The sequence below is a fragment of the Phacochoerus africanus genome, chromosome 3 (genome assembly GCF_016906955.1).
Source record: "Phacochoerus africanus isolate WHEZ1 chromosome 3, ROS_Pafr_v1, whole genome shotgun sequence".
Taxonomy (NCBI): Eukaryota; Metazoa; Chordata; class Mammalia; order Artiodactyla; family Suidae; genus Phacochoerus; species Phacochoerus africanus.
Genome location: NC_062546.1, coordinates 119,706,418 through 119,731,838, shown reverse-complemented (window position 1 = coordinate 119,731,838; position 25,421 = coordinate 119,706,418). Strand labels below are relative to the sequence as shown.

General features: G+C 35.9%; 1 protein-coding gene across 1 annotated transcript in view; it reads right to left on the bottom strand.

Moving 5' to 3' along the window:
- Positions 1-2,063: 2,063 nt before the first annotated feature.
- TEX15 (testis expressed 15, meiosis and synapsis associated) overlaps positions 2,064-25,421 on the bottom strand; it is a 64,700-nt gene continuing 41,342 nt past the window's right edge. The window contains 9 exon segments of the mRNA XM_047772536.1: positions 2,064-2,144; positions 5,786-7,059; positions 9,105-9,163; positions 11,804-12,451; positions 12,453-14,393; positions 14,395-16,265; positions 16,268-19,171; positions 23,283-23,445; positions 25,060-25,206. Coding sequence (XP_047628492.1) covers positions 2,107-2,144; positions 5,786-7,059; positions 9,105-9,163; positions 11,804-12,451; positions 12,453-14,393; positions 14,395-16,265; positions 16,268-19,171; positions 23,283-23,445; positions 25,060-25,206 — 9,045 coding nt within the window. The 3' untranslated portion in view covers positions 2,064-2,106.

Here is a 25,421-nt window from a genome sequence, read left to right as displayed (position 1 = left end):
TGCAGATTTAAAAATGTAACTAAATATTTATATGTTTTTTTCATTATTTTTTTGAGAAATTAAAACTCATGAAATAAAAATATTACAAAAACAGTATCAACAGAATCTGAGTTGTTTAAAGAAAGCATCCTTAATTAGAATACTTAACTTTTGGTTTACCTAATAGAAACATTTTTAACAATAAGTATGTAACATCTTTCTATAACCAAACATAAAACAAATGGCTGAGGCAAAGTCATTCTTTAAATGACAGTTAATATTTCTGCTTTAATACCTGTTCAGGAGTTCTGATTTTTACAGAATATTCCCAAATAAAACTATTTGGACAGAAAAAAATACACATTATTTTGATACTGCTTTAATTCTATAGTATTTTTTTCTAATCCCTATTTATTTCAGTTGCAGTTCCTTGCTTGACTTCCCCTTTTAAAATGTTAGAGAAGAACCCTAAAGTACTCTGAATTCCATCCTATTTGGTTAAAATAGGTGGCTAAAAAGGCTTATCCTGGGGGATCTCAGTGTTTTTCTAAGTTGAAAAATTAGCTACTTTAGAGTATATTTGGCTGAATCACACTCTTTTTTTGGATGCCTGTACTAGGTATCAGAAATAGTTTGCTAACACAAACTGACACTTTGCTAGGTAGCTGTTTAGAGTTAGCCAGTGCCAAGCCTCTTGTCACATTTTAGGGACACAAGCACTTAGGAAAAGTCTACCCAGCTCTGATGGGTCTCACCTGGATCTCACACAAACTGGCAAAGTTTGCTGGTGGGCAGTGAGGCTGCTGAAGACTATGGTTATACACTACAGCCCTGTTGTTCAATGCTGATTATTACTAAGACAGTTTTAACTTCTGCAGAATGTCGAAAAGGAAAAAAAGAACTATGATCACAGCATTCAAAAAACATGTATTTGTGCTGCATTATTTAAATTACTGAAATATGACTAAACTAATGGCATAAGCTAAAGACATTATTCTCTATTATTTGCTATGAAATTATCAAAAGAACAGTTGACATTGTAAAATACAAATACAAAAGATACAATCTTGCGGAAAAGGCTTTTATGAAAAAAGGTGTTAAATGTGCTTTAACTTCAATATAATGAACTAAAACTGCTTCAAAATTTTAAAAATCTCTACTCAAGGACAAACACTGAAAATATGCAAACCCAGCTCTCTATTAAAGTATCTTTTGCAAGTAAAAATTAGAAAATACTGATTTTAAAGGTATTTGTCTCATTAGACACAGAACAGAACTGTAAATTACATAAAGTGTTAAGAATTATAAAATTATTGATCTAATGACCAATCCAAATTTTTAAAAAATCCTACTTTAAATAAGTTGAATGGTACAACGCTATCATAAACAATGTATCAAAAAAGATCAGAAATAACAGCCTTGTTTTAAAGATTTTTCTTCTATTGCTTATCTTTAATCATATTAGCTGTTACACTTACTCTCCTTATTCCATTAGAATAATCCTAAAGAAAATCTTTGAGTTTTTTTGTTTTGTCTTTTTGTCTATTTAGGGCCGCACCCTCGACATATGGAGGTTCCCAGGCTAGGGGTTGAATCGGAGCTGTAGCCACTGGCCTACACCACAGCCCCAGCAATGGCAGATCTGAGCCACATCTGCAACCTACACCACAGCCCACGGCAAGGCCGGATCCTCAACCCACTGAGCGAGACGAGGGATCGAACCCGCAACCTCATGGTTCCTAGTCGGATTCGTTTCTGCTTCACCACGACGGGAACTCTGAAAAGAAAATCTTTACATAACTGTAATAGTTGTGACAGCAACATTTCAAAAATAAATTTCACATATTGTTAATGTTTCTGAAGGCTAGGTGGGCACTGAAAATAGCCTAGAACAGAGTTCACCGAAATAATTGCATGGAAATTATTTTGGCATTTTAGATGTCACGAAGTGATTCCTATTGCATTGTATGATACACTGCTGCATTTAAACATTTGACCTAGGGCCATAAGGTTTGTATTTCCTACCACATTTACATATATTTTAAAAAGTTAAAAAAATATGTAAGTAAAAAACACTTGGAAAAAACTTGTTAAATCTCCTTTATTTCAGTAGATAGAAGACCATTTTCAATGTCCTCGCTGAAAGGGTTCTTGTTGCCATGGAACTAGAAGAAAAAAAAGCATAAAAATTTCAGATGAGTTAATGATGCAGAAGAACGGTATATAATAGGATAGTGGAAAGAACCCAGGTAAGTTAGAGCCAAGGAGATGAAAGTTCAAAAGCACATCAAATGCACATCTGCTCTGCACTGGTCCTGAGATCCTGAGAAAGTTACAGTATTTAAAGCTTGCCAAGGAGTAGTTTCCTCATCTGTAAAAGGGCAATAATACCTCTGCATCTCTCTCAGGCAACATGACAATTAAATAAAATAAAAGATGTAATACGGCCCCAGCACAGGGCTCTCCCAGCCCTTCCTTAAATTTCGATTACGATGTTGAACATAAACATCCCGTACACCACAGCAGGAAGTGGGTCATACAGATTTTCACATCTTCAGAAGGATGTAATTCCTTGTGAGTGTGAGGATTATTTGTACTCATGAAAACTAAAAGATGTGCTTATTGCTTCCAAATTGTTTTAGAGTTACTTTTGGATACTATAATAAGTAGGTGATTGTTTCTTTTCCTTTTCCTTTCACTTGATTAATACAACCAAGGACTGACAACATTTTAAAGAATCAAAGCTGGACTTGATTCCAGAGATAGCTTCCTCGGCATCACAAACAGCTTAATTATTAAGAACGCAAGAAAGCTCAAACTATGAGTATCTTTACGAAACAGTTACATTCAAGATTTTCTATTTCAAAAATTAAAATGTTTACTTCAATTCAGAGGTTTGCTGCATCTACTATGCTTGATGGGTTTATCACTAAAGCAGCAACAGCAATGTATCAAATGAATCAAAAAGGAAAAAGCAGGGGAGTTCCCATCATGGCTCAGTGGAAATGAATCTGACGGTATCCATGAGGACACAGATTCGATCTCTGGCCTCACTCAGTAGATTAAGAATCCGGCATTGCCATAAACTGTGGTGTAGGTCACAGATGAAGCTCGGATCTGGCATTGCTGTGGCTGTAGCATAAGCCAGTGGCCACAGCTCCAATTTGACCCCTAGCCTGGGAACCTCCATATGCCGAAAGTATAGCCCTAGAAAAGAGGCCAAAAAAGAAAAAAAAGTTATATCCCCAACCCCCACCCCCATGCCTGCTTCTTTCTTCCCTTCCTTATAGTTTTCCTTCAGGTTCTGATTTAGGTGAATATTTTCTAGTCCTGTTTAAATTCATTTGCTGAGAAGCAGGAAAGGAAGGAGAGGATACAAAAACAATGACAACACCACAAATGCAAACAAAAAGTATTCTTGTACGAGAGGTAAAAGAGGAATTATCCCATGGGAGAACAGTAAGAAGTTGAATGTGGCTTGAATACAGAGGTGGAAGTGGTGGGAGATGAAGCTGAATATGTTGGGCTGCCAAGGGCCCTGCTGCATTCCAAGGTAAAGTATCTGAACTTTATCCTATAGGTTATAGGGCACTAGTGGTAACTCCAATTAGAGGTGCTGCTGTGATGAAGTTCTTAGAAACAGAAATATGCTAACAGGCTGCTTATTGTTCAATTCAGACAAATGAATGAATAAACAAATTCAATTAATTTTTTCTACTTATTAGCTTCTAAGAGAATCTAGGATGGAGAAACAACATTTTTGTTTTTGTTTTTGGCTATGCCCGCTACATGCTGCAGGTTCTGGGGCTAGGCATTAAACCTGTGCCACAGCAGTGACCCGAGCCACAGCGGTGACAACACCAGAGCCTTAACCCACTGAGCCTCCAGGGAATTCCCACAATTAAAAAAAAAATTCAGCTCATGTTTAGTGAACTAAAAAAAAATTCAGCTCATGTTTAGTGAACTCTCTAAATGTTTTAACAAATACAAAACCTTTGTTGGTTTTTAACAGATCTTTTTCCTTCTTTTATGGCTTAGTTAACACCAAATTGAGGTTAAAAGCCAAATCAAAGCTTGAAAAATATTTTTGGCCTAATTTGCAAGTGATATTTTTCACCTTATTTAATCACAATCTATAGACACAAACAACTTACAAGACTATGAGATTTTTTTTAATCTTTTTAGGGCTGCACCCACGGCATATGGAGGTTCCCAGGCTAGGGGTCCAGTTGGAGCTACAGCTGCCAGCCACAGTCACAGCCACATCAGATCCGGGCTGCCTCTGCAATCTACCCCACAGCTCACTGCAATGATCCGGGCTGCCTCTGCAATCTACCCCACAGCTCACTGCAATGATCCGGGCTGCCTCTGCAATCTACCCCACAGCTCACTGCAACGCCAGATCCTTAACCCACTTATCGAGGTCAGGGATTGAACCCACAACCTCATGGTTCCTAGTCAGATTCATTTCTGCTGCACCACAAAAGGAACTCCAAGACTATGATGTTTTTTGAGAGGATAATTACAGGTTTTGCAGAATTATTAATAATAGTTTTAAAATGTTGCTTTAACTATGGTAAAGATACATTCCAATTTAATTAAAAATCTATACTCTAATCATGATATTTTGTGTTGAAGAGAAAAAATTTATTTATTTATTTATTATTTATTTTTGTTAGGGCCGCACATGGAAGTTCCTAGGCTAGGGATCCAGTCAGAGATGCAGTTGTTGGCCTATACCATAGCCACAGCAACTTGGGGTCCAAGCCACATCTGTGACCTACACTGCAGCTCATGGCAATGCCAGAATCTTAATCCACTAAGCAGAGCCAGGGATCAAACACACATCCTCATGAATACTAGTCAGGCTCCTTACTCCGAGCCGCAATGGGAACTCCTGAACAGAAAAAATGTAAAGGTCCAGCAGCAAACTATGAAGTTTTTTTTTTTTTTTTTTTGGGCTGCACTTGCAGCATATGGAAGTTTCCAGTCTAGGGGTCCAATCAGAGCTATAGCTGCTGGCCTACACCATGGTCACAAGCAATGCCAGATCTGAGCTGTGTCTGTGACCTACACCAGGGTTCACAGAAACGCCAGATCCTTAATCCACTAAGAGAGGCCAGGGATTGAACCTGCGTCCTCATGGATCCTAGTTGGGTTCGTTAACCACTGAGCTACAATTGGAACTCCTATCAACACGTTTCAATTAACTCCATTCACTTATGCCAAGATACAACATTAAAATACCAAGAGAAAGGTTGTTTTATCTGATTTAAGGTTTTTTCCACCTGATTTTTTTTACTCTATTTTCCCCATTCATCAAAAAATGTATGTTCCCAATAGGAAATCTAGAAAATAAAGAACAACAGTCTCTATACACCCCAAATTTTATTACTCAGAGTGTGATAGGCTGAAGGGTTATTTTATTTAGTTTTTCTATGAATTTATTTTTTTTTACAAAGGTAAATTTATATGATAAAGTTTCAAAACTGTCATTAAAAACTTTTATAACCTGTTTAATGGTTGCTTCCTATTTCATTATCTATAATTTACTTAACTATTTTTCCTTGAAGTTGGTTACTGAAGGACATATTACTGATATTACCAATTCTTTTTTTTCCCCAATCTTTGACACCTACATCCACTGACAACATAATTCAACTCTGTCTGATATTTAAATAATTCTACAAGTCTGTATGGAAAAACAAGCTATATATCTTCATTTGTTGTAAATTCCACTTACATAAATGTACGCAGATAAAAGTGAAAACTCTATGAAGCAAGCATTAAAACTTGTGAAACTCACCATAAGCCCAAGGAACTTCCGGAAGCACACCAGAATCAGGAGAGTAAGTATATGCAGTTTGTGGTACTGGTTGATGGGAAACATACTGTGAAAAAACTGGCTGCTGACAACTGTAAACAGGCATTTGAGAATGAAAATAGCCATTCACTGGCACAAAGTCATTTGCTTGTGGTTCCCCAGCAGAGTAACTGAAATATTGAGAGTACAAAAGATTAGAATATGTATTCTCTACGGTACTTGCAACTGCAGTCAACATCTGAGGAGGAGGTGGCTGTGCTCCATATGATGTTATCCCCTGGTAAGTTTGGGTAATGGAACTGCCATTGCTGCTGCTGCTGTAATGATAAACATACCAAGCATAGTAAGGATATGAGGTTCCAAACGAGTGCTCAGAAGAATGATATACTGGAGTACACGCAGACTGGGGATGTTCATTCCAATATGTGGAAGCATTCTGGGTTAAGACTTCTGAATTTTCACTTTTCTGTTTCTGTGGTTCAGAAAAAGAGTAGTCTACTGTCTGATCCACATTAAGAGCCATGTTCTCAAATGTTTCAACAGCTAGAGTATTGGGATTCCATGTATCCTTCATATATTTTTCTTTTGACTCAGTTTTTGCAAGTTGTGTTTTATTTACTTGCGGAACTGGAATTTTGTTCTGAGTAAGTATAGGTTCTGGAGAACTGGCGCATGTAGAATTTTTAATAGTTGAGTTTAACATTTCATTATCTTGAAGTTCAAAGTCAGTGACATTTATTTCTAAATTGGCATGGATATCCTTTACAAAATGGAAAATAGGCTTTGCGAGCACTGATGATCCATCAGGCAGGAGAGTAGCATCAGCTCCTGGTTTTAAGTCTGAGGAACAGGATTTCTCTGCAGGATCTGGGGAATTCTTGAATTTCTGTGAAGGTGTCTCAGAGTCTTTTGAAAATGTGCCATCTACACTTTTTTGGTCAGAAATTGCCAAAGGAGAACAATCTTTCTTATCACTTTTTGTTTCAGCAGCACTAACATTTACATTTCTTTTCTTCATACTATTTAAGTCTTCCTGTTGTCCAGTGAAATCTTCTGAAGTAGCAGATGAAATATTGGTTAAACCTGTTTTACCCTCTGACTTCAATGTGCAAGTGTCTTTTAGGTTCTTTAATGGTAAAAGTGAGCCAGGTAGTGATCTCTGAATTTCAACTTTCTTTGGAGAGACATGGTTTCTCAGACTGTCAGATGAACCTGGTCCTATTTCATTTTCACTTTTGGGATGAGATCTTGTAGTCCTATTAAGTGTAACGCATACATAAAAACAACTTTAAATATACAGAGTCACAAAATTTTAATATATATATATATATATTTGAAAATTTTTTTCAGGATAGGAACTCTTAAGATTCACATTTTCCTCTTTGTACGGGTACTATAAAATGAACACATTTCCCCAGGTGTACTGCCTTGGTTGGAATTTACACATTTTCCCTGCTGAAGGTGATATATTCCACATTTCAAATATATTTCTAACACATCTGAAAAAACAGAGGGCTACCAGTATTGTAATAAATTATTTTACACTTTGGACATTTCCTGATTTCAATTTTTTCTAATCAATATACCTCCAACCTATTGACAATTTTCTTTACTTGTAAATGGCCATGTAAAGATGGTGAAACCAGCAGCTGCGATCTCCCAAAAGATCATCTTGTCACAAAATACTGACATATACTGTCTGTTCAGGGTCAAGAAAAAGAAAAGCAGACTTCCCAAATTTCTTGCCAATTTAATATCCCTGGCACTCCTATCTAAATTTAGACAGTCTCAATCAGGTTGAAGGAAGCATTCATTATGGAATGCCTATAGTCAGAGAGTTAATACAAGTCCCCAGGGTAATTCTATTTTTTAGCGTCCCATCAAATTCTTCAAATTACATGGGGAAAAGAACACGTTGAAAAAAGTAACCACTCCTCCACAATGAAGAGAAATTAATCTTTGGCCTCGAATACGTATGCCCCATTCATGACACTAAAGGCTCCTTATTTTACTTAATCTAGCCTCCTTAAAAGGTCTTAAATGACAAACCTACACTGTCATTCTACCTGATATAATACTTTGACAGAGTTTCCAGAAAGTATAACTTTATCACATTTCCAGTGATGTTTCAGTGATGTCTCAATTTTATAGACTGACTGCCGCTGGTATGGTCTGTCCTTTTACGCATTCTCTTAGAGGAAATTCTTCTGTGAAGATGGTATGCTATGTCAACTTTATGTTAGAATTCATTTTCCTGCTCAGTGAGGCAGAGTTTCATTCTTTGAGTAGCAAATACTACCTATACTTGGTTACAAAACTAAGATGATTACAGAACTGGTTTATGTTATGCTTCTGGTAGTCTATTCATCTTTATGCCACTACAACAATTATTCAAAGAGTCTTCTGTGTCAGGAAAAACACACTAGAAATGTAGTAATAAAAGATTGCATTTAGAGAAGCAAAACCAACTAAGACAGAAATGACAGTGCTTATATATTTTTTAATTCATTTTCCTTCAAAGAATGGAAATAAACATGGTAAAAAATGAAGCTTGTCATAAACTGAAAATCTTAGAGTTGAATGAAGTAAGACATGGTTATCCAGTCCAGTGGAGCCACATCAAAATGAGAAAAATATAAACAATGTAGTGGGTTTTTAATGAAAATAACTAATTCAGTTTAAAGAACCACCCTTTATTTGAAATCATGTTCTTTCTACATGGTGCTATTAAAACATCCTTTCATGAAAGAGTTGTATACTTAATATGTGTATATCTGACTAAATTCCCACTTAGTAATATAACTTGTCAATTTATATATTTTTAATCAATCTTGAAATTTGGCAGGTCTGTAAAATCCACAAGTTTAAAAAACTCAATTTAATCACTTGCTCCATTCTCTGCCCTTTTTAGTAAACCAGTCAGCTAAGCCCCATCAATTCGTAAAGTAATGTCTGTCAAATAGGAGTTTTATTTTTAAGCATCACTCTTTTCTAAGCCCTGGGTGATTTACTACTAACTATTCTTAAAAATCTCCTTACTCTTTAAATCACCGCAAAAACACATTTCACAGGACATTACCTTTTAATACTTACGGGATGAAACCCAAACTTTCTCCTTAGGCTTTATCTAAAACATGGTATAATCTGAAACAATCTTTTTCTCGCTCCTTAGCTCACTCTTGTCGCCTAAAGTTACATGTATAATCCAATAGAGGTATATAAATAAATGTTTTAGCTGTTTCTTAATATGTGATCAATTTTGCTTAGTTTTTCTTCAGATAGAGTTGATAGCAACTCCTACCTTGGATGCTTGAATGTTGCCTTTCCTCTGTTGATTTTTGTGACATCTTTCATGTTAACCTATATTTAAAAGATACAAAGAAAGCCTACATTGTTAATGGTTTAAAGTAAAATATATTATTTTAATTATCAGACATTTGCAATTGCTTGTTCAGACATTATCTAAAATGCACTGTTTGAAACTATATTCATTAATGATCCTTTCCTTCAAAAATCAGTGACTCTACTGGACTTACCATAATTCATAAATGTTTGGAGAAGCATTTTATTTAGTTTTATTTTATTTTTTGTTTCTTAGGGGCCACACCCATAGCATATAGAAGTTTCCAGGGTAAGGGTTGAATGGGAGCTACAGCTGCCAGCCTACACCACAGCCACAGCAACTCGGATCTGAGCCATGTCTGCAACCTACACCACAGCTCATGGCAACGCCAGATTCCCAACCCACTGAGAGAGGCCAGGGATCGAACCCACATCCTCATGGATATCAGTCGGATTCAATTCCACTGAACCATAACAGGAACTCCCTGGAGAAGATTTTTAAAAAAGCAATTTGCAATATGCTTTTTACCCATAACAAGTCTACTTTATGACTGCTCCCTCTTTTATATTCTTTTTAGTAAACCAGTCACTGAGCCCCATTGTAAGTAATGTTCATAAAACAGAGATTTTCCTTTCTTTTTTTTGTCTTTTTTTGTTGTTGTTATTGTTGTTGTTGTTGCTGTTGCTATTGCTATTTCTTGGGCCGCTCCCGCGGCATATGGAGGTTCCCAGGCTAGGGGTTGAATCGGAGCTGTAGCCACTGGCCTACGCCAGAGCCACAGCAACTCGGGATCCGAGCCGCGTCTGCAACCTACACCACAGCTCACGGCAACGCCGGATCGTTAACCCACTGAGCAAGGGCAGGGACCGAACCCGCAATCTCATGGTTCCTAGTCGGATTCGTTAACCACTGTGCCACGACGGGAACTCCAGATTTTCCTTTCTTATTCTGCAAAACAGCACTTTTTCTAGGCTTGGGATGATTTACTACTTCTAACTATACTCAAAATTTCTACTTAAAAAACCAATGAAAAGAGATAGTTCACAGGATACTACTCTTCAATATGTACAGAACAAAGTTCAAACTCCTCAGGCCTATATTTAAGACATTCTATTACCTGAAACAATATTCTCCAATCATAGGTTACTTCTGTTCACTAAGTTAATTTTTTTGTTTCAGACTTAATTTTAAACTCATTTCCCAAATAATGTCAATAGGCCTTGCTCATATTTTCCAAAGTTTAGATACCTTCTTCATTTTTATCTTCATATGATAATGTTTTTTCCTTTAAGGCAAAGATTTCATTTATTTATTTTTTTAATAAAATCAATAAACTTCTTTTTAAAATTTTTCTTCTCAATATATAACACCTTTTAAGTATCACTCTCATTTTACAATTGCGTTCTTATGTTTTGGAAGTATGTTTTACAAACTGGTTGTTTATTAAGCATTTTCCCACAAACATAGTGCAATAAATGATTTGTTTTTTAGTCTCTGGAACAGGTTTAACTAACAACTATAATTAGAATAAAGCTGAGAAAGAATCCAACTTTTCATTTTGCACATAGGTGTCTCTTTCTTTACCTCTGAACTGAGAAATTCTCAAAAAATTTCAAGAGAAGTCTCTGAGGGTAGAGTAGGGGCAATTGTTACTATGGATTCTGGAGCTAGCCTGCCTGGTTTTACACCTGGGTTCTCTCATTTACTAACTCTGTGACCTTGGGAAAGCCATTTAACCTTTCTATGACTCAGTCTCCAGGCTTTTTAATAAAACAGCAATAGTGCCTACACCATAAGCATTTTGTGAAGAATAAGAAGTTAATGCTTGTACAATCCCTAGAATACTGCCAAGTATTTAATAAATGCTGTATAAATTTTGTTAAATAAAAGGTACTTATGTAGGACTTCTAATTCATTATAATCTATTTTAATCTATTTAATCTATTATAATCTATTTAATTGACAGACTCTACTGTCAATTTTAAAATTGGCAACATTAAATATAGTTTTGTTATACAAAAGCTACTCAATAAACTATCTGGTCACTCACGTAACTCACATTCATAATACTGGACTTTCCCTAAGATGTTATTAAAATTCACATCCTTCAAGAAATGTTTCCTAAATAAAATAATGTGTAGTTTAAAAGTAGATATTTGCAAGGTATCTCTCATATAAATAATCATTCATATAACTGTACAAATAATAAGAATCATTTAACCCAATAGTTTAATTCATCTTGCAAGGCAATATTTAAAGGATTCTCAATTTTTTACAGTTCTGCAAACTATGTACTTGTTTGCATATAGACTCTTATCAAAAAAGAACACTTACTGGAGTTCTCGTCGTCATTGCTCAGTGGTTAACCAATCTGACTAAGAACCATGAGGTTGTGGGTTCGATCCCTGGCCTTGCTCAGTGGGTTAAGGATCCAGCGTTGCTGTGAGCTGTGGTGTAGGTTGCAGACACGGCTTGGATCCTGCGTTGCTGTGGCTCTGGCGTAGGCCAGTGGCTATAGCTCTGATTCAACCCCTAGCCTGGGAACCTCCATATGCTGTGGAAGCGGCCCAAGAAATGGCAAAAGACAAAAAGACAAAACAAAAAACAAACAAAAAAAAAGAACACTTACATAGGTTTTGTTTTAAAACATTTGTTACCTTTTGTTTTTTACAACTGGAAACAGTAGTATTTTTCTCTTGTTCCTGAGAATCCTCATATTTTTCTAGAGTAATAGGTCGTTTTTTTGAGGAATTTGAAGTGTTATCCAATATGCACTCTGAAATTGAGGACACCTTCACACAAGTACTAGACTTGATACTCTTCCTAGGTTCTACATGAGCATTCATTTTTTCCTCTCTCTTCGGTTCAATAGTCTTCTTTCTGTTATGTAGCATTTGGCATAGGATAAAGGAAATGGTTAATTTAGTATTTTTAACACATATCATCTTCATGTGTTCAATAGTTTTCATGACTTTCATAATATGGGCCATTTTCCCTAAATCCTTCCGAGGGGCAGCCATTATATTCTTGAGCAGTGTGGAAAACTGATTGTAGTTGTGTTCTAAATCTGTCACAGTGCTTCCATAATTTATGGAAGCTATACATGGCACAAAGTCAACATATGTGGAAATGGAATACTTAGATTTCTTTAGAAGTTTTTTTATTTCTGAAAGTTCTTCAAGTTCTCTTGAGAGCAAATGAAGAGCATAGGAGCAATTAACAGCTTCATTATATTTGTAAATAATATCCAGATCTTTGTTAAGTTCAGAAATAGCAGTCTCTATCACTTTCCAAAGGCAATCTGTTTGAATTACTTTTAAGAAATGAGAAAGATGACATTTTTTCTTGGCATTGAACCAGTTCAGGAAGAAGTGACAAATCAAACCAAAGCATACCTCGAAACCTCTGTTTGTCTAGTTTCTTTGCCATTGAGTTTTTAAGGAAATGAACTGTTTCTGAGAGCATGACAATTTCAATATATATTTCAATGGCTGCAGGTTTTAAAATTACAGCTTCATGGCTGTGGTTTTTCACCATGTCCAAAACATTATCTTCTGTGATGAAAATATTATCTACGTTATCTTCTTGCAGCAACTGAAAATATTTTTTTAAAATGTCTAAGTGACTGGTACATCTCAAAGTGAGTTCCTGTAATTTTTTTAAGTCCGCAAATTCAGCTTGATCTAGTATTTCACTAATACAACAGATATCTGGATATGAAAGCAAAGTACTGTTAAACCTTGAGCTAACTGTTGTTTTGTGTACTAGAGCATTTGACTTTCTGGAAGCAATCATAGTACTCTTCTCAAGCCCAATACTGGAAATTTGTTCACTGCTTAAATCTTTAGACAAAGTATCATATATTTTCTGCAACTTAGAAAAAGCATGTTGATTCATTTTGAGTAGTATTTCTTTGTTCTTCTTTCCTGAGTATTTTTTGCAGAAAGACTGTCTCTTCTCTTTCCAAATGAGACTTTTTGCTGCATCAAAAAAGATATGTTCCAGACCATAAAGAGATATTTTAATACTTACTGCTTCACTGCTCTTGATAAAATTAACTTTTGAGGAGATCATTTCTATGATAATCCATAGGTGGTCTTGTTTTCCTGGATAGGAATTAATTAGAGGAGAGTCCCCATACATACTGATCAGTTTTAATGTAGTTTTTCTTATGGCTTCTAGGTCTCCTAAACTATCTCCAAAGTTAACTCCACAGGCAAATGGAACAGAAAGAGAAAAGTCAAAGCAATCAGAACAACGCTTCATAATTGCTTCACATTCATTAATCTGTCGTTTGTATTTCAAGAATGCATAGTATAAATTGTTTTCCCTTTTGGTTTTTTCAAACAGTTCAATTAATTGATCATGATAGTCCTGCAATTCACAGAATGCATTATATTTTAATCTTCCTTGAAAAGCAGGATAGAAATTCGACTGTTGTTGAAATCCACGTGGTCTGCCAAGCAGCTCACTGTACAATGTCTCATCATACCAAAGCAAGCTGCGGAATGTCGGTTCACCTCCTAAAAGCCTTTTTTTGTTTTCAATGAATTGAATGGTTTCCATCATCATTTGGAGTTCTACCAAGGAGTCAATGGCACATGGTTTTAATTTGTGTCTGCAATTATTCCACAGGTTTTGTTCCACCAACAGGTCTCTTGAAATCAAGATTTGTTCAAATGAACATTCTTGTTTTCTTTCAAAAGCTTTGACAAATAAAGGGAGAATAGTTTGACAAACTTTAGTTTCTTCCTGTAGAATCTGCAAAGATGATGCTTCATCTGCCCTCCTCAAAATTTGAGCTAGCCTAGCTATCAGAGCTGAACGATTAGCTGAACAATGTTTTTCTTTTAATTCATTCATGTATGATGTTGGCTTCCTCTGAGAAGTAGAGACCTTGAAGGTTTCAGAGTGGGCATGTGAAAGAGGCATATGATTCATTCCTATAACATCTGGTTTGGAATGACAGGCTATTTCTGGATGCAATGTGGAGTCAGACTGAGAGTCATGACTAACTTTAATTCCCTCCTCTTTCTCTCTTTTTTTGAGCTGATTGGAAACCATGTTATTCATAGACACTGCCTCAGTAGCATTTTTAATGCTTAAATGAGAATCAGTCAAGTTATTTTTAATTGTTTTCGCAATTAAGTAAGAAGAATCTTCTAATACCTTATTCTTTTGATTTTTGTACTCAATCTTAACAGCTGATCCTCCAGTCATATTTTTGTGAACTGAATATTCTGTTTTTTTCTGCTTGTTTATCTTCCCCAATTTTTCTGTCCTCAATGTCTTTCTTGGCAATACATTTTTTTGAAGAAGAACCCTTCATGTTATATTTTAAGAGCAGAGAACTATCACTGGAAGATAGTTTCTTCATCATATTTTCCCCGTAACTTTTACTTTCTTCAGATACAGGTATGAAATCCAACTTAGAACTGTCAATAACATTTGTTTCATTCTCATCTATATGGAAGCAATTATTGGAAGAGCATTGTTCTGTCTTTAGAAGCTCCTTTCCACCACATCTTTGCTGACAGTGTGGTGCAGTGGTAGATGCTGCTGAAGAATCTACAGCAAAAATGCTCTGTTTATCCAGGTAAGATTTCGAAGATTCTTTCTCACTGTCTGTCACTAGGGTGGTTGATAACAACTGAGGAATACTGTTACACTTTCTGCTTGTTATTAGAGTCAGATTTAATGGGTCCATAAGGAAATTTCCTGTAGTAATGCCTGATTTGGACCTTTCATTAGGAGCTGTCCAACTTTCCATGGGAAAATTTACTTCCAGATTTCTTTTATCACATAAAATAAGGTTATCTGGTTTGTAAATATCAAGATTAAAAAAGTGCTTCACACTTGATTCTAAGACTGAAATAACTATATGAGTTTTTGTCTTTGTATGACCTATACAAGTTGCATCATAATTTTTGTCCATGCTAAAACTTACATTATTTTCTTTTATGCAATTTAGAGACAGTGAATTCCTTTTATTTATCACTTCATCAGCCTCAGAAATATTTTCTTTTGTTGTATCCTTAATATTACTACATGCTGAATGGTTTTCAAGATTTTCATATTTACCCATGTTAGACAACTTTCTATCACTTTGATTTTCTTTTTCAGTTAGTTTCTCATCTGGGCAGTCTGAGGAAAAGAGACACTCAGTTTTTCCAGAAAAGGGCTGAAGTTCTGATGATCTGGGATTTCTCATAGTGCTCTCACTATCAGCTAACTGACTTGTACTTTGGGAAGGGGCACACAGGGCTAACTGTGATTCAGGATATGCTTGATCACAAAACTCTCTCATGAGAATAGTGGTGTGACTTCTGGAGACACTAGACACATTTTTCTTAGAAAGGCACTTTGCGATTTTCTCTCCGCTTGTTTTATAAGATTTGTGCTTTGATATATGAGTTAATGATTCATTAACTTCAAATCGCAAAACTCTTTTCTCTTCAGCTTTATCATGTTTTCTTTTTGACAAAAAATGTTTAGTGGAATAATATCTTCTTTCAGACACAGAGCTATAACCGTGAAGGTCACAACTTTCCCAGAAATTATTGCATATTATTGCATATGCTTTTGGTAAAGGGCCCTTTCTTTTTTCTCCCACTTTAGCTATAAGCTGCAAAGACGTGTGAACTCTCCTATGAGCTTTTTTTAAGTGTAGAACAGCTCTATCAAGTTTTCTGGAAAGACGTCTGCTTTTGCATAAAGATGCTTCACTATTCAAAATTTCCAGGACACTCCTAATGTGTTTTTCTGACTGTGAAAAGGTCTTAATTCGGCCTTGGGACAACGAAGAAAAACATTCTGATGAATCTTGCCTGGTTAGCCTCTTCTTCCCACAAATTTCGTGATGTCTTAAATCTTTATGTGGCATGTTCTGGTCCCTAAAAGGTGTATATGGCTTTCTTTTGCTAATTCTTGATTCTGTGTTATTTTTATTTCTGGTATTATTACAATCAGCTTTTGACTCTGTCAAGGAATATCTGCTTTCATTATTTACTGTTGTGACATTAGAAGGTTCAGTAAGCAAAGGTCCACTGTTTTTTTTTTCTTCAGACATGTGATTCATGTGTGTATTATGACTCAAGTCAAAAGAAAGTGAGATTTCAGATTACTCACTAGTCCTGATTCTTCCCTTATATTACCAAATTCACCTTCAGAAGGATGATCTGAATTTTCACCAGAACACTGGGAATGAATTTTAAATCCTAGAGCTTCCCCCTCTTCCTTATGTATTTTTGATTTTGTGGCTTCATCTATACATTTGCAGAAATTATCTTTCAATGCAAGGGATTCAACAGTGGGACTGAATCCTTGCATAAATACATTAGCAATCTTAATTTGCAGGTCGGGGAGTAAAATTGAGTTGAATAGCTTTGCTTCATTTTTATGTGTAGAGGAATAAAAACAATTACTTTCCTCAGAGCAATGCTGATCGATATTCTCTCTTACATTTTCCACAACTTCCACCTCCCCATTTTTGCTTCCTAATAGACCTTCCCAATCAATACGAGACTTCAGAGCCTCATATGAGGCCCCAAGTTCTTCATAGAGTACATTTCCATGGTTATGAGTATCTTGTTGAAACAGAAAAGCATCATCATTCTGTTCTGATTCTATTTCAATCTCATTATCCACTTTGAAACTTTGAGGAATTGAGGTGTCATTTACTGATTGATGAAATGAGTTGTGTAATTGATTTTTACCCATATCCATTTCATGATCAGAAACCTTATGTTTTAATAACAAATCAAAATCTGGACTCTGAGAAGAACAAGTTTCTTTAAACTGGTATCTATGGTGAATGTCACAATTTGTGCCTAATGCAGGCACTGTGGTGCTAGCTACCTGTAATGCAGTATGAGGGGATACATGCACCGAAGAAACTGAACTTTTGGGAAATGTCGTGGAAACCAAATGCTCTATAGTCCTTCCAGGGTTATGAAGATCTTTTTCTCCTACGGCACTAACAGTATCTTCATTTTCTAATAATGCAGATTCTGTGCATACATATTTTGTGCCCCAAGTCAAATTAAATGTAGCAGAAAATTCTTTGGAACTCAGAATTTCCATGCTACTATAATTTTTGTTCTCCCTTTTTTCTTCTGTATTGGTAAAATTTTTGTTTGTATGAAAAGTCTTCTTCTCATCTCCATATATATTCTCTATGTTATTTTCTGTAGATGATGCAACACCTTCTAATTGAACCTCCTTCTGGTTTTCTTTATTATCTCTTTGTTCTTTAAAATTAGTATTCATGTAGACATCATTGTTCAACTGTGTATTACAGAACTGAGTATGAACTTGATATTTACTGTTAATTTGAGGAGTTTCTTTGCAGTCTGTTTGAATGTTCTCTAATGACACGGGGTAATTTTCATTTCTCTTTGGAACATATATATGTTCTTTAGGTATGCTGCAATTTGCATTATCATGAGCTATTTTAATGTCATGAGAAGAAGTATCAGCTGGCAGTTGTCTGGCCTGAGGAATGTCTTTTGCTTTCTGGAAGGCATCAGTCATAATGCTAACACAGTTTTGATCTGGTTTTTCCAATGTCAGTTCCGTTAATTTTTGAGAAATGGAAAAACCTGTATGAATGTTATCTTCATACACATAAGAGTGTCGAGGACGCTTCTGAGGAAGGCTCTCCACTCCTGAAGCATGATTATCTTCTACTTCTAATGCTAGATGATCTAGCTCATATTTATTCTCAAGGTTAGATGCAGAAGATTTTGGTTTTTCTAACTCCTGAGTAATTAATGTTTGATCACAATTTCCCCCCAAATAGTGAAGACTCTTATCCTTTTTGTAGTCCTGGTGCAAAGAAATGTAATTATCTACCTGACTGACTCTTGTTTTATTAGTAAAAGAATTATCACTTTCTTTCCATAAATTTTGCTTTTCTTCATGTTTAGAATCACTTTCTGGCCCAGTGAAGTTTCTCATATTTCCACTATTTTGAATGTACTCACGTACACTTTCTTTGCTTTGGAGTGGAAAAACTGTAGACATTTGGTGACCAGTCTGATATATAGTGTTAAAATTAGAAGACTGTGATTCTGGAGAGATGTGACTGTACCCTTTTGTACAAGTATTTACTGATTCATAAGAGTCATGTGGCTCACTGTTTTGTTCAATTAAAAGTGGGAGGTTGCTTCTCTTTCGGGATCCCTGAGGTTTTTCCTTGCCATGTTTTTGGATCTCAACTTCTGACACCACATTTGGCACACACTTTGTGAAGGAAAAATTATCCTGGCTCTTATATTGTTCTGTCATAGTAATTTTATTGGAAGCTGTATAATCATAGGTCTTAGAACTCAGGTTGAGACCCTGGGTTTGTGAATCATCAAAAGAGCTGCTGCAACAAGGGACATCCAAATAATTCGTAAGAACAGTCTCGTCACTTGGCATAACTTCAGATGAAGAGGCAGAATTAGCTGGTAAAGATGACAGGTTTATTTCTGAGTTATCAAAATCTAAACTCTTCTCAAACGGCAAAATCTCATTTAAACCTGTAACAGTATTATGTTTTCCCATGCTTTCTTCTCTCTTCATCAGTCTTGGGTCTTTGATGAGTTTTGAAGTAACAACTGTGCTTGAGCCAATATTGTTATGAACAGGGAAAGCAGCAGCAAGACCACTTAAAATATCTTTAAGTTGTGTCAAATTTAAGAGGTCACCATTATTAACACTTTCCCTGGTATCACTGGGAATCAATGAAAGACTTGAATTATATGCATGTACTTGAGAAGTGTCTCTACATTCTTCTAAATTGTGCTCATTCTGTCCACTGTATGTTTCAAGTATAGAAATGTTTCCATTTTGCACATTTCCATAGGAATTAGAAATATTTGAGTTGGAAGAATTTATCGCTGAATTTAGTGCATTGCATGAACAGTTTTCCTGAACAAATGGATCTACAGGTTTCCTGAAATGCTCAAAGATGACAGTAGCATCTTTTCCTTTTCCAATTCTTTTGGCCACTGTACAGTTATTCAGAGAGCATATTCTTTCTGTGGAGATAATAAGAAAATAAGGAAAAATAGCAAAAAAAGTGTTTCTACAGGCAACTCTATTAATGCAAAGAAACTGTCACAAGTGATTTTTTCTTTCTTTTTTTTGTTTTTGTTTTTGTTTGTTTTTTGGTTTTTAGGGCTGCACCTTCAGCATATGGATGTTCCCAGGCTAGTGGTTAAATCAGAGCTGCAGCTGTCAGCCTACACCACAGCCACGGCAACACAGAATCTGAGCTGCGTCTGCGACCTACACCACAGTTCACAGCAATGCCAGATCCTTAACCCACTGAGCAAGGCCAGGGATTAAACCCGTATCCTCATGGATACAAGGTAGTGTTTGTTAGCCATGAGTGATTTTAACTGAAAGTTCATCAAATAACCTAGTGATGATAAAAGTATGATCTAAGCAGAAAAAGCAGGAGGATGCATAATCAATCAATAAAGTATAAATGACACGGCATGAAATTCTTGTCCTATAGACTCCTTACTAAAAAAAAAATTTACCATGAAAAATTTGAATTCTGACAAACACTAACAAATAGAAAAATTAAACAGGAATAATAACATGCTTCTCACAGACTAGGTATTCTTATATTAACTTCTTATATTCATATATTTAATCACAGAATGTACATATTACTAGGTAAAATTGTCTTCCTCTATCTACTGTTCCTTTGCTTCTCTTCCCTCTACCACAGGAGAAGAAATACAGAAAGGAAAGGGGAATGAGGTGTAGAAACAGCGGGTAAAAATCAAAAAGGTTTGCACAAAGTCTTTCCCAGGAGCCAAAGAAAACCACTATCCTTGTTTCATTATGAAATAATTATTCCTGCAAATAACACATTTAAATAAAGATCTGGAAAACAGAAGCAAATTTTCTTTTATAATTTACAGAGATCTATTCCTAAAATTCCATAAAGAACTTCACCTAATAGCAGAGAAACTTATAAAATGCATATTTAGCAAGTAAAATGTTGACAAAGCATTTGTAGCTAGGTAATACCATAAAAATAGTTTTTTAAAAAGATTAATGATGAGAAATTTCTCAAGCTACGACATATATGAAGTTTAACGTCACTGGGAACATACCATGAAGTTCTTTTTCGCAATATGTTAAGGGTAGCTTTGTTGAAGATTTCTAAATTATACAACTTTGTGATTATACTTTTTTTTTTTTCCCTTTTTTGGCTGCCCCACGGCATATGGAGTTCTCGGGCCAGGGATCTGATCCAAGGCACAGTTTCAACCTAATCTGCAGCTGTGGCAATGCCAGATCCTTAACCCACTATGCTGGGCAGGGGATGGAACTTGGGTCCCAGCGCTCTCAAGACGATCCCATTGCGCCATAGCGGGAACTCCTATACTTTAGTTATAGTAAGCTATATTGGAAATATGTCCAAAAACAGAGATGTAGTACTTAAACTGTAGTGGACAAAGACAGGAAGGTGGATCCCTATATCTCCTCATACCAAAGTAAAATGAAATTCATTAAAAAATAAAACCATAGAGATTCTGTTGTAGGTAGCACAGGGAACTGTATCTAGTTACTTGTGATGGAACATGATGGAGGATAATGTGAGAAAAAGAATATATATATATATATATATATGAATGACTGACTGGGTCACTTTGCTGTACAGCAGAAACTGACAAAACATTGTAAATCAACTATAATAGAAAAAATAAAAATCTTAAAAAAACCCTATAAAAGTAATGGAAGAAAACATAGAGGGATAGTTTTATAATCTTGGGGGTAGGAAAGTGTTTTTTAAACTTGACTAGAAATCAGAAAACCAAAAATATAAAATGATGTCAGTTACATATAAATTAAATATTTTAGAGTTCCCTTTTGGCACAGCAGGTTAAGGATCTGGCATTGTTACTGCAGTGGCTTGGGTCACTGCTGTGGCATGTGTTCGATCCCTGGCCTGGGAACTTACACATGCCAAAGGTATGGCCAAAATAAAGGGGGGAGTTCCTGTTGTGGTGCAGTGGTTAACGAATCCAACTAGGAACCATGAGGTTGCGGGTTCGGTCCCTGCCCTTGCTCAGTGGGTTGACAATCCGGTGTTGCCGTGAGCTGCGGTGTAGGTTGCAGACGCGGCTCGGATCCCGAGTTTCTGTGGCTCTGGCGTAGGCCAGAGGCTACAGCTCTGATTAGACCCCTAGCCTGGGAACCTCCATATGCTGCGGGAGCAGCCCAAGAAATAGCAAAAAGACAAAAAAAAAAAAAAAAAAGGAACTTCCTCAACATGGTAAAAGACATCAAAAAAAAAAAGAAAGAAAGAAAAACCTCACAGCTAATATCATACTTACTGGGGAAAGATGGACACTTTCCCTTAAGTTCAGGAACAAGACAAAGATGCCCACTCTCACCACTTCTATTTAACTTTCACTGGAGGTCTTAGCCAGGCCACTTAGGTAAGAAAAAGAAATAAAAGGCATCCAGACTGGAAAGGAAGAAGTAAAACTATCTCTGTTTGCGCATGACCTGATCTTGTGTGTAGAAGATCCCAAGGGAACTACTAAAAAAATTATTAGAATAATGAAATGAGCAAGGTTGTAAAATACAGGACCAATACACAAAAATCAAAAGCATTTCTAGAGTTCCTATCATGGAGCAGCGGAAACAAATCCAACTAGGAACCATGAGGTTGCGGGTTTGATCCCTGGTCTTACTCAGTGGATTAAGGATCCAGCGTTGCCATGAGCTGTGGTGTAGGTGGCAGACGTGGCTCAGATCTGGCGTAGGTCGGCAGCAACAGCTCCAATTAGACCCCTAGCCTGGGAACCTCCATATGCCGAAGGTGCGGTCCTAAAAAGAAAAAAGACAAAAAAAAAGGCATTTCTATATATTTGCAATGAATGAATGATACAAAAATGAAATTGAGAAAATAACTCCATTTACAACAGGATCAAAAAGAATACAATACTTAGGAATAAATTTAACAAAGTATAAAACTTACATCCTGAAAACTTCACTTTACACACACAAGAATGGCTTTAATCAAAAAGTCAGGTAACAAGTGTTAATAAGGAAGTGGAGAAATCCTAATCCTCATCCACTGTTGATATGAATGTAAATGGTGCAGCCACTTTGGAAAAGTCTGGCAGTTCCTTATATGGTTAACATAGAGCTGCCATATGACCATGACTCCTAGCTATATACCTAAAAGCAGTGAAAATACATGTGTACATCACAACTTGTAAAAGAATTTTCTTAGCAGAATTATTCATAAATGCTAAAAAGTGGACCACCCAAATGGCCATGAACTGATGAATGGATAAATATAATGTAGTGTATCCATGTAACAGAGTATTATTCCCTAAAAAGAAAGGAAGTACTGATACATGCTGAGATATGCAAGAACTCTGAAACATTGTTAAGTGAAAGTTACCAGTTACACTTATGACCTCACTTATATGAAATGGCCAGGATAGGCAAATATATAATGACAGAAAACAGACTAGAGACTGTTTAGGGGGTGGGGGACATGAAGGCGAAAAGACACAATAGCTCTTAAAGGGTAAAGAGTCTCTTTTTGAGGTGATAATGATAACATATCATCCTCACTAGACTGGCAGAAACAAACATTTTTAAAAAAGTCTATGTGCTGACAAGGATGTAGAATAATTATGAAAACTGATGCAACCACTCTTGAAAAATATTTGACACTGTCTTTGGATTAAGTTGCACATCCTGATGTAGATATACTCTATAGAAAAACTCTTGTACGTATGCACTGAGACACTTACGTGAATGATTAAAACAGCAATGTTAAGAATATGAAGAAAACTACAAAATGTCCAAATATCCCCAGAGAAATTGTGTATAGTCACAAAATTGAATAATATGTGTTTGTTACACATATATATGAGTGAAAGTGCAGAAACTATAGTTATACATATCAACATAAAAGAATCACATAAATATAATATTGAGCAAAATAAGTCACAAAATAGCTGCATGTAATTCTAGATACGTAAAATTGAAAGCATGTAAAGCACAAGTATTTTGCATAGAGATTCTTAATATATTAGAAAATAATATCCAGAAGTTGTAAGACCAGTACAAATGCTACTGAAGTAGAAAAAATAGCTATCTTACCAGCCCTCTTAGGAAATCCTGTTGACAGGCATCTCAAAGATGTCATAAAGTGTCCATTATCTACTTTTTGACCAATAAATTTTACTGTTACTACAGCATATGGAAGACATTGCCTCGGTTTATCTACTGGCTTTGAAAGAACATTGTATTCATAGAAGTATACCTAAAAGATAAAGTAGAAAAAATGTTTATGCTGATAAATTTTTGCAGACTTGAATAAGCGCATATTTTAAAAAATCTATATAACTGCATGGAATTATTTATTCATCAGCTTCCATATATTCCCCTTCTCCCAGCCTTCTTCAACCCTAGTTTTCTTGAAGATGAATTTTTTCTCCACAGCATTTTTTTCTTTGATAGGCTTCTAGTGTGAACAGAGGCAAACACAATCTGTTTTTAAATAAAAAAGTATCTTTCCATTAAAACTTCAATGATTTGCATATGCTGGTAACCACTACACTGTATTTTATTTCGGCAGAAAAGCCAATTAGGAAAGTAACAATAGTTTAATATATTTTAAATGTGGGAGCATATATATACTTCTAAAATATTTCTCAATGTAATCACATATTATAAAATGTATTAAATAATTTAATCTTCTCTAAAAGATAAAGGTCTATCTACTGTCTCAAAACAGATGATGGAGGAGTTCCCGTCGTGGCACAGTGGTTAACGAATCCGACTAGGAACCATGAGGTTGCGGGTTCGATCCCTGCCCTTGTTCAGTGGGTTAACAATCCGGCGTTGCCGTGAGCTGTGGTGTAGGTTGCAGACATGGCTCGGATCCTGCATTGCTGTGGCTCTGGCGTAGGCTGGCAGCTACAGCTCTGATTAGTCCCCTAGCCTGGGAACCTCCATATGCCGTGGAAGCGGCCCAAGAAATGGCAAAAAGACAAAAAATAAAAAATAAAATAAAATCACAGTGGTTGAATTCATATGGACTTTGAGAATAACTGATTCTATACCATGAATTCTAAAAAATGGCTAGATTCTTAAAGAAATAAATCAAATTCTAGACCTTAAAAAAAAAAAAAAACAGATGATGGAAAATCACTGTTTAGGAGTTCCCGTTCTGGTGCAGCAGAAATGAATACGACTAGGAACCATGAGGTTGCAGGTTCGATCCCTGGCCTCGGTCGGTGGCTTAAGGATCTGGCGTTGCCACGAGCTGTGGTGTAGGCCAGCGGCTACAGCTCTGATTAGACCCGTAGCCTGGGAACCTCCATATGCCGAGGGTGCAGCCATATAAAGACAAAAGACAAAAAAATTTACTGTTTAATAAGTAGTCTATCATGTAACGACTAATACCTAATCTCCTTTGGCTAAGTATAAAGGATTAATAACATTATTTCAAAGTAGCTTTGTTTTGCAGGTTAGGAATTAATCTATGGAACATTAAATAAAGGGAGGCACTGTACTTTGAAGTTAAATGTAAATTTGGAAATAACTGGTTTTTTTTTGGGCCACATCTGCGGCATGTGAAAGTTCCAGACCAAGGACTGAACTCGAGTTGCAGTTGTAGCCTCTGCCACAGCTGTGGCAATGCCAGATCCTTAACCCGCTGCACCACAAGGGAAATTCCTGGAAACTTCTTTATTAATGTTCTCAATAGCAAATATTAAAACAGCTTCTACTATTTATTTATTTAGGTCATATTATATTGAATGAAGTAAGAGACTTCCATTTAATACTTTGGGCAGCTATTTGAAGTCTTGTATTATACAATGCGAAGCATGTTATTTTCAAGTAGTCCAAATGAGCCAAAAAGTTAACATACTGCTGAACTGTAGGCTTGAAGTTCAATGGTATCTTTCAGAGAAGGTATACTTCTCGACATATGGCAGTCAAAGTTAGGTGAAGGATCCAAAGAAACTTTGTTTTTATCCATGGAAGGCTGAATTTTCTTCACTTTTCCAAAAAGAACCTGGGGCAAAAAGCACAAAAAGGTCCATAAAAATAAACCAAAAACACTTTTAAAGTCTCATACCAGGAAAGTAAGGCTAACTTATTTTGAATGGAGAGATAATTCATGTCTCAGATGAATGGGATGCCTTATTGTAATTACATCAATTCCTCTCTAAATTAAACTCTCAGACTAATTTCAATAAAAATTTTAAAAAATCCATTTGTAGAAATGAG